General features: G+C 43.6%; 1 protein-coding gene across 1 annotated transcript; it reads right to left on the reverse strand.

The window, feature by feature from the left end:
* Positions 1-1,936: 1,936 nt before the first annotated feature.
* On the reverse strand, positions 1,937-7,420 carry LOC144512884 (zona pellucida sperm-binding protein 3-like). Its single transcript, XM_078243848.1, has 11 exons — positions 6,992-7,420; positions 6,810-6,915; positions 6,258-6,376; positions 6,064-6,182; positions 5,532-5,635; positions 4,687-4,864; positions 4,403-4,520; positions 3,065-3,156; positions 2,790-2,878; positions 2,216-2,302; positions 1,937-2,073 (listed from the first exon to the last, which is right to left on the reverse strand). The coding sequence occupies exons 1-11, from the start codon at positions 7,418-7,420 to the stop codon at positions 1,937-1,939; spliced, it is 1,578 nt and encodes a 525-aa protein (XP_078099974.1).
* Positions 7,421-10,405: the final 2,985 nt, after the last annotated feature.

Consider the following 10,405-nt stretch of genomic DNA (forward strand, 5'->3'; position numbering starts at 1 on the left):
TATCCTTGGTATGTTGATGATGATGATGATGATGATGATGATGATGATGATGATAATGATGATGATGATGATGATGACGATAGTGATGATGATGATGACGATCCTCTGCGGCTGTAACAAGACATTAACACCTTTTACTCTCTGTTGAATCCTCTTAAAGCCACAGGCAAGTTTTGTATGTAAAAAGAAAACTAGGCAGCCTGCATCCCAAAGTCACGATGTGTCCATGTCCACCATTTACCTATTAATATGTCAAGGTTGTCTTTATGGCTTGTTCTGCTGCCCCCAGGTGGCCAAAATAATCAATTCATGCAACTTTAAACTATCGTGCACCTCTGTCGAGAAAATCCTGCCAACTCATACTACATTTGGACAGCACCTAATAGCCAATCGTTTCTCGTTTTCATCTCTTTGTTGTTCTCCATGCTTTCTCCTCTATCTAAAAAAACCACAATGAAATCCTGTCCCCACATCCTCAATGACCGGTTTTAGGGAGAGGCTTGTGTGTGTGCGTCTATCACTGTGCCTCTGAGTGTGCATGCTTTTTGCTGTCATGCTTCTTGCTGGTGCATCGTTAGGTATGGCTTTTTATTAGCCTCTGGTGTGTTGGAGATGGGAGGGGGGTCAGCATCGCCCCAGCAGTAAACTAGCGCAGCCGTCAGCCCTGCACACGGGAACAAACACCCCATTAAACCAAGGCCTTTCCATATTACTGTAATAAAAGCCCCCGCTCTCGCCTTTATGGGCTTTTTAATTATGTCTATTCGTCTTCCTGGGCTTGTGAGTAACAGTTCATGATGAGCCCCATTTCATGAATACTCCACCACTGGCAGAAAGCTGGAGGGGGTGAATTAAAGGGAAAACGGCTGAAAGCTAAAATATGACTATTGTTACCGGCATGGTATTTTATGTTCTTTACTTTTTTGAGAGGTTTTCTTTGTGGATTACTATAAAGATGGAAAATCTCATGCAGTTAAAGTGAATTACATGGCAGCTCAGTCGTAATGGTCTTATTAAATTAGCTCCCCGAGATCAGGGCATTAGCTGGGCTCGCTGCATGCTCCCTAAAAATAAACCATACAAATCAACCATGCATGAATTAAAGCTTTAGTGCGTAACTTTGTGATATTAATCAATGTCCGTTACATTCAAGCCATCGCCAAATGACTTGCTACAAAGCTAATTCAGACTATCAGCTCCACAAAACTCTCTCTGTATTTCTCAGTATGGCTGTGTTCAGAAGGTTGTGGCGTCCGGTGACTTTCCCGCGCAGAAGCTTGAGTAAAGATAATTAACTCTTACTTACTTAGAACTCCTCATGGGGGCGACAGAAACTACACACTATAACTTTAAGCATAAAGGCCGGCACTTTGGGTCATTTCAGAGATTGTACTGTACACTTGTCTTTCTTATCTTGTTTGTAGAGTACAGTCACACTAATGTGTTCATAAAGGTCGCTCACCAGCCACCCCCACATGGCTACCCCATTTACTGTAAAAAACCCCCAAATAATCCAGACACACCCCTGCACGTTAGGAAAACCTTAACCACATACAGAAGTATTCATTTATTGCACCGTGCTATTATTTTATACGGTGCCTCATTGTGCACACAGTAAACATTTTATGGCCGGGTCATTTTCTGCAAGGCTGGACACTACTGCTTAACCCCTTTTAACTCTGGTGAGCCTCTAACACTTAACCTGGACTATAGTGAGCAACATACTGTACAGATGCCATCACTTGCAGAGAAATACTGTCAGTTTAACTCCAATTCCCAAAAGCAGAAAAAGTTGTTAGTGGACTTCATGATGGTTCATTTCATTCTTATGTCATTAGCCTGGGGAAACAAACTTATGGTCCTCCCCCCCCCCCCTTTTTAGGCAAGGAATAAAAAAGACAAATGAGGCATAATTATAAGTGTTTATTATCTTAAATCAGGTACAAACAAAGTGTCCAGTGGGTTTGTATCGTCTGCTGCAAATGATAGCAGCCATGAAAACTAGCAGCACCAAAGCCAGCGCTGCACCCACTCCACACAGCAGGGCCATCGACGAATAGGAGGCTGAGGAGGGAGAGCATAAGACAAACATTATCGGCTCCATTAGTCACAGCATTTAGTATTGTAATTAGGAGCAGAAAGGTGAGCATGGAAAAAGAGACATTAAATGCATTTTTCAGTGGTGTTTATTTACCACCGGTGCCTTCTTCTGGAATCACTTCATGCGTTTGGAGCTTGGACAATGCAGTCAGCCCCTCCAGCAGGATGGGGCCCAGAGCCGCCGTGCCCTCCCACTGCAGATCTGGAGAAAGCCCAGCAAGTCCGACATTGGGAGGATGGAGGGAAAAAAAAAAAAAAAAGAAATATCCACTTAGCGCATTTAGCCAGGTGATTCATCCGTTCACGATACGACTGATTGGCTCGACAATTAAAAAGGGATCAGCTCAAAATCAATCCTCTAAAGATGCATAAATGGCATGTGTGCCAAATGAAGGCAAGTTAGCTTGTCTAAATATGGGTGCAACCTCTGCATCTCCGTTAGTCTGTGGCTGATTATATTACACTCCTTATTACTAGCAATCATTTGGGTTCATTTCCAATAGGATTGGGTGAGGCTTGCTAGTTCAGAACCATTCAGATGGACATAAAAACCTTTTTTGTGATAATTGTACTGAACAATGTGACTGCAGGCAGTGGCGACGGTATCAAAAATCTCTCCCCTCGGTCAGTATGAAATGTTTTTAGGATTCATCCCCGTGTGTAATGTAGCGTTGCTTTGTAAACTGTACCAGCATCTGCCCCAAGGCTTCTTTTCCGTCTCTTGCAGCTGGTCTCACAGCAGTCACACACCTTATTATCTCCACCTGATGCTACCCATCTGTCCAGAGCCAAGAATATTCAGACTGAAATAAATCTTATTATAGCATTAGAGTCACGGTAATGCCAGGAAAAAAACAACATTTAAACAGACAGCAACAGAAAATTTGTCAAATAAAAAGATATTAAGCAAACGGTCACCCATCCACGTGCTAAGCTTTACTGAATTCTCTTTGTGGGAACTAACCTGTTTGCTTCAGTCAAGAATGAACACGCTTTGTGTTGCGAGTCGATGGGAACGGAGACTTTTGTTGCCTTCAGGTGACATGTGATGTACAGCTATGAGGACAAGAGACAAAGATTCAGAATTTACAGTATTAAATGTGGATGAATATCAAAATACTGTACAGACGGCATTTCCACTAATTAAATGTAACAATGTAGAAATAAGTATAACTGCTACTAAAGTGTATAGCATTCCTTTTCCCTTTTTTGGGTAGAGTTTTTGTTTTGCACCAAATCCTTAGTCTAGAAATCTAGCGGCAGCAAATGTAATTTGCAGCCAGGGTCAGTCTAGCAACTGACCGTTGGCTTGCAAGCTGGAAAAACCAAATTCTGGTCAGGCCAATCGCATCGTGTATAGAGTAGGTGGGCGGGCTTAACATAAGGAGGGAAGAGTTGCGACGGTTCCGCGTGAATTCCCTGCTACCTTAAAAAACAAAGAAGATGGCTGCTGCTGCCGGCGAACAGCGGCCTTTTGAATCCGCTTTGGCCGTGACTCTGGAAGACTTGGAGTTAAGCTTTTCTTTGAGAAAAGAACGGCACTGAAGCCATTCTTAAAAAAGGAAGACGTGTTCAGAGTTTTGCCGACCAGATACGGATAAGTTTACTCTATCATCTAGCGTTGCTCTGGTTGGTTGTAGCGTTATCCTATGCAGAGGGAATTTGAAAGACAACCATTTATCCCCTCGGATTGAGTCCAGCCAATGGTGAGTTCCCAGACCCAACATCTTGATGTGGGTCTGGCTTGTCAGGCTACCAAATCCTCAATAAACAAAGTGTTTCGTTTTTTTTTTTTTTAAATGACATTTTAAAGTCTGTTGCACTGGGAATAGAATTTCCTATTTGGCAAAACAAATCAAAGTTAAAACTCTTCCAAAGCTCCGATTGTACAGATGCACAAAAAAAAAAAGAAGGGGTTTCCGGACTGGATACTGGCTCTGCTCGAAGTTGTGGCAGAGCTCCATTCTGGCTTCTGGAGCCTAAATGAAAGTCACTGAGTTTTACGTTACTTGAGAGGGCTTTCATTTCCTTAGTTGGAAAGTATTTGAACTAAGCACAGATCACAACGTAGTGCATTATGGCCTTCAAAAAACACTCACTAATGTGTACATTATGTGACAACTTAGCACGTAAGAGACTAACAGAACAGTTGAAAGGAATGTTAAAGTAACACATTGGCTGGTCACATCAAGACACAGTGATGCTTGGAAAATGTAGGGAAGAAAAACTGCCTAAAAAGTCAAATGCCTGACTACATGACACCAGATCAGTAGTTCTAAAATTGTATAAACACATCTCGTACTGAATTCCCGTGATTATGGGGGAACTTGAAGGCTTGCAGCTGGAGATGAAGTTTATCCTCCTGGCTCCTCTCCATGAAGTAAGACTTGGCTCCTGTCAGCTTAGCATCACTGAAACACCTTATTTGGCAAAATACAGGCACAGGATTCATATTCATAAACACAGACCAACGATAAATGCTCTCAATTAGGTACAGCATGGTATGCAACTAAACCTAAATCTTGATTATTATGACTGGCTGACTCTTTAAGATAAATACTGCACATCTAATCTGCAGCTTCTCACCCATGGTTGTTGATGAAGGAGTATCTGGGTTGAGAGTTGGAGTTGGGGAACTCGGTGGCCACACAGCTGTCGACATAGACCCTCAGTGGAACGTGGTGACCCCGGAGGAGCGTCGCTTCAATGTGCATCACGTCACTCAGGAAGTAAACACTGGAAGGCCTCTGCGACTGCCAGTCCTCTAATCAAATACAGAAGGAGAAAAAGACAAGTGGAAAAGTAATGCTGGGGCCATCATCTGATTAGTTGAAAGTTAAATGATGCCCATGGGGGAAGAGTCGGTCAGTGCAGCAGCAGTGAATAGAATATAGGTACTGTAACAATAAGAGAAAAGTACTTTAAAGAAGGTATAAATGAATTACAGATGTAGCATCATCAACCTGGAAGAAACAGACGAGTGTCTGTGTCTGCAAAAACGAGTTTAAAACGTTCATAACTTCTTACAGGCCATGCTACTTTTAAAATAAATAAACGGGAGATGCTAGGCCAACTTTTAAAACAAACAGCAATGTGGTGCAGTCGCTATCTGCAGTGTTGGAATTAATTAAGAAAGCATAATCAGCCGTTTATTGATCACTTTATTGTGCGAGTGACCCCGTTAGGTCAGCCGCAGCCTACAAGGCATGTAATTTCAGCTCATCACCATGCATCAAAAGATCCACTCCTGTTTATCAAGTCACTGTTTAGCATCTTTTAACAGTCGCAGCAACGTCTGCGAGGCCTTGAGTGATTGCAATTACACCCGTCGCTGGGGAAATTAGCCAAGCCGCCTGGCGCAAATCACAAGTTTTAACTTGCAGAACATCCAGCTCCAAGTTTGTTGTTTCTCCTTGATGTGTGTTCCCCACCTGTCATGAGACGCAGGGAGAAGCGCAGCTGCTGTTCCGCTAACATGTCAAAAGCAAACGGCTTCCAGGTAGGCCTCACAGCGCCACTGCTCACATCATGCCTCCTGTGAGGACAATCACAGCAAGGACGGGTATTTCACTAGAGAGGCTCATCGAGGATGAAGAATGTGTGCCTCAGAGAGAGAGAGAGAGAGAGAGTGGAGACCATAACACAGGTAGGTACATTTAACAACAACATGATGATGATTTCTGTAGGGCTCACCCAGGTAAATTCAAACCCAGATCTTTTTAAACATGGAATGCAATTTAAGACAGGTTTACTGGAGGAAAACCAATAGAGATGATAAGGCCTAGATTTAATGACTTTTCAGCAAGACCAAAAATGTAAAAACCACAGTTATGTTATTTTTTAATACCTCATACATCCTTTTTTAGACCTGCAGATACTCTAGAGTATCGGCAGTTCCACCCCTTAGTCTGCCAAGTCCAATTCTAGCCCTGCTGTAGCGCAGGATACTAGATGAGACTTTACCTTACATAGTGGCATTCAATTACCACCTCAGCAGGGTTGGTCTTTAAAATAAAGGTGTTGCCAATGGGTGTTGGGGAGTACGTCAGAGGAAAGTAGTAGATGAGGGCTTCTTCGGTCATCTGAGAAAAAAAAACGTTACAGGGACTTCAAACAGACGAGTGGATGGACACTAAAGGAGGCAGAGAGCCACACACCGTCATTGTGCTGCCGCAGCCCTGTAACTCCGTCTGGAACTGCACAACGTGGGGTGTAGTGGCTCGTGCAGCACAGCCCCCTAAGGTCAGATCACTTGGGCGGATCAACTGACCGTTTCCTAGGAACAAAAGAGGAAAAAGGTGCAACTTAAATCAGGACCATTACCTGAGGCCATTTCTCTTCCTGGTCCAGTCAATAACACTCACAGCAAGTGCAGGTTCAGCCACAGGACAAATAATGCATCACTGAAAGTCAGCATTTGCACACTGATCAGGCATCCAGAATGCTCCTTCTCAGAGTGAAGAAATAAAAGGAAACATAATATTGATCGCCGATACCATAGTCTGTGCCATTTGCAGTAATCAGCACTGAGTGTCCCATCTTCACTGTTCCATTCCATTTTCCAACTCGGGCCTCTAACCTGAACCCTTTCTTTCTTTCTTAGACATTAGAGCAGAAAGCATGTTAAATGGACTTGTGTCGATGCCACTGTGGACAAAAAACCCCACAATGGATCAATTCAAACAAGTAACCGGCAGCCATTACAGTACCTAAGAAGTTCTGTTTGACCTCAATGGTGACCCCTCCTTCTTCACAGTGCGCTGACACGCTGTTGGCTGGCACAGGCATCCGCTGCCCAAACACCAGCATCAGCACCTGGAATATCATTCAAGTTTAATTACACTGAACTTTAATGGTGCAGAAGATCAGAAAGGTTGCGTAAAAGTCATACCTTTGATTCCGGCTTGACAGGTGGGTTCAGATCTGGGCCTTGGACCAATTTTAACAACTTTTGTACAGTTACCTCTGGCTCCAGCTGCTCCGAGGTCAGCTTTACGGCCTCAGATGTCTGCGGGTTTTGAAAAGTGTGCTCCAAAAGAGGCTGGGCCGGTTTTGGTTTCCTGACAGCTGGGTTTCTAAGCTGGTAGGTCTTGAGACGGTGGGTGAGAGGAGAACGGACCAGATTGTCGTGCTCATTTTGGTTTGACTGATGATCTGTTGTCTGCGGTGATCTTGGCAGCTGTAAGCTTGTTATCGCTTGTTCTTGTGGGTTCAGAGTCTCATTGGTGCTGAAGTTTTGCCAGTTTTGTGTGGTAGCACAAAGATTTCCACCTGAAAGGAGAAGCACAAACCCTAACAAAACCACCTTTCTGAACCCCATTACAACTTATCACCCAAAAACCTGAGTTTTGGGTGCTTTTTTTCTTTCTTTTGACCAAAACTAAGTTGTTTGAGCTTGGCTTGGGCTCCACCTACTCCTAATGACTTGATTGGATTCCAGCCTGGAGGATTCAATCTCTGAACCATTTCTTTCCTCTCTTCCTTTTCACCAAATAGAATTGCAGATTAGAGGATAGCTGCTTGGCTGTGCACTCCAAAGGTTGAATTAACAGCCTGTTTGGTTTGCTTCAACTCTGTCTTTATGTCAAAGATAAAAAAACTAAACTATTTAATTTAAATAATCATGTGTACAGTGTGGAAAAAGCTAAACATACTGAGCATTCTTTAAATGTTTTCAGGGCAAACACCGCCTGCTAAATCTCAACTTGTCACGATGGTAATGAACAAAGACTTTTATAAACAGAAACAAGCCTGACCCTAACAGTGAGTGGCTTTCACTGCCCCCATAAGACAAATCAATCAACGCTTTCAGGGAGTTGGAACCCCATTTTTTTTTTTTTCATGCCGAGTGGTCTTGAATGTCAAGGCTATGCGGTCAACAGTCTGCAGAGTTCAGCAGTCGCACATAAAACGGAGATTTATGATCATCCTCTGTGAGACTTTATCAAATGCCGTGTGTGTGGGGGGGGGGGCGGGTGACATGGGACAGGAAATGGGGTGGGTCTTGAACCTGTGCCAAGCAGGCATGTCAATCACACTGTTATGGTGAGACACGTTTTAGGGTCTGTTTAACCTTTGAACTCTTAATTTCTCCCCACAAAATTCCACTTAAGTTTCTTTGAATTTAGAAAAAGCCATACCATATATTTTCTAAATGTGCTTGTTCTGGCACTAAAGTAACAATATGTTTTGGTATTGGGTGAAAATGTAAATACTGTAGTTGTGATGTGCATCATTTTATAGTCTTTTCAATATTCAGTCTGATATATATATATAAAAATTCAAACATTTGGATCTCCACTAGAAGTTGTGTTTGGTGTAAAGTGTATTTTTTGTTGTCAACAAATCCCTTAAAAACATCAATAATGTGATAGATAGATAGGTAATAGATTAAACATATTACCAGCTTTATTCCTTAAAAATGTTTAATAAAATAACAAAAGAAAGTTACCAGTATGAGTTTGGAACTTTCCCACCAAACTCAATGTAAAACGTGGTGACCTTCTTTTAGGTTCAGTTTGGATTCTTTTATTCTTATCAATCTTTGTGACAGTCATATAAACAGACTCTAAAATGGACATTTCTCGTCATTCGCAGCCATATTTGTGGAACTATTTCCAGTAAAAACATATGGATAAAAAACATAATAAGATTTCATTTAAAGAAACTCCTGTTCAAAAGGCTAATTTATTTTAAATCACTTCCTCTTGATACAGACACACTAATCTAGGCTGACCTGCAGGAATACATTATACCTCCACTCTAAGTCAGGATCTCCCTGTAGACTCCCCAACAGAGAGCTGCTATTGTCAGGAACTGGCTTTTATCTTTTGCTGATCAGCGGCAAAACAAATAGAGGAGGTGGATCTGTGTGTGTGTGTGTGTGTGTGTGTGTGTGTGTGTGTATGTGTGTGTGTGTGTGTGTGTGTGTGTGTGTGTGTGTGTGTGTGTGTGTGTGTGTGTGTGTGTGTGTGTGTGTGTGTGTGTGTGCGTGTGTGTGTGTGTGTGTGTGTGTGTGTGTGTGTGTGTGTGTGTGTGTGTGTGTGTACATGCGTGTGTGTGGTTAGTTCAGGAGGCTGGAGTGAAATCAGTCCATCCCTGCCAGTCAGGCCCCCTCTGCTGCCGATCTCTAACTTGGTTAGCTGCCTCTAATTTGGCCCCTGGAGGGCCCTAATGTGGCCCCCGTGGGGGTTTCTGAAAGGGGCCTGGCAGCTTCTACCTCCACACACTCACATACACACACTGCAGCCACTCCCATCAGCTTCTGTTTCCAATAATCCTGGTGTAGTTTGAGACAGGATGATGCAGGTAAATAGGCCGTTCTGTTTAGACAAAAAACACACATCCTCGTACACACACATCCACCAGATGGAAAATCGTCAACCGGGATGGCACACCGACGATGCAGATGCTCAGTGACAGTAGCACACACAAATGTACACACACACATGTCCCTCGTCAGGTTTTGCTGACAGCACAAAGTCATGGAAACAGCTCGATTTGGCCCGTGCTGCACTGCACCATACGGATAACGGTTATGGAGGCTCATTAAAAACATGTAGTGGGAGATGGATTAGTTATAGCCTGCTGCTGTGGTGGGCGAGCAGCGTTCTATGCGTTTTGTCAGCTTTCGGTGGCGGTGGTGAATAGATGTTGCGTGGGACAGGGAGTGAAATTTTCTCCTTCCAAAATGTCCTGGCATGCGTTTTCAGACGCTGGCATCGGTTCTGGTGCCACTGCTTCAAACTATCTTGGTATGTTGGCAATTTCTTGAAAAGGGAGCAAATATGTGGATCTGTCAGGAGGGCGAAGTCGAAGATGACATATGTGAGAGAGGCAGGCGAACAAGTGTGAGAGTGAGAAGGAAGAAAGAAGGAAGGAGTCGCAGCGTGAAGGGGGTAGGGAAGAGAAAGTAAAAACAAAGGAGGGAAAGAAGAAAAATATGCTTGGGGTCAGTGAACCTGGGGGTGAAGGATAACAGACAGCAGCCCGGCTGGTGCTCAGCCCGTCCCGTTGGGAGCAACATGAAATAACAGCACGCTGGGCTCTGATTCACGGCCCATCAGCAGCCATTTCCAACACTTCCCCACACAAGGACACACGTTCTTTTTCCACACACTCACAGGGACACATATGGGAGCATGCACAAACACACACACAGCCTAGATACCAGCCCATATACAAAGGAGCCGCACACGCAGAGAGCTAATGGACTGTTATTAAAGACATGCATCACACCAGAGCACCTACCGACCACACACAAAGCCACACACACAAACACACACACACACACACACACACACTC

Source organism: Sander vitreus, chromosome 24 (genome assembly GCF_031162955.1).
Source record: "Sander vitreus isolate 19-12246 chromosome 24, sanVit1, whole genome shotgun sequence".
Lineage (NCBI taxonomy): Eukaryota > Metazoa > Chordata > Actinopteri > Perciformes > Percidae > Sander > Sander vitreus.

What these genes read in the sequence shown, in the direction of transcription:
- LOC144512884 (XM_078243848.1), bottom strand. Translation starts at nt 7,420, where the DNA reads ATGGGGTTCAGAAAGGTGGTTTTGTTAGGGTTTGTGCTTCTCCTTTCA. An exon ending in GGTCAAACAGAACTTCTTAG is followed by an intron (nt 6,377 to 6,809) that starts GTACTGTAATGG and finishes TTTTGTTCCTAG; the next exon opens with GAAACGGTCAGTTGATCCGC. An exon ending in CTCCCTGCGTCTCATGACAG is followed by an intron (nt 4,865 to 5,531) that starts GTGGGGAACACA and finishes GTATTTGATTAG; the next exon opens with AGGACTGGCAGTCGCAGAGG.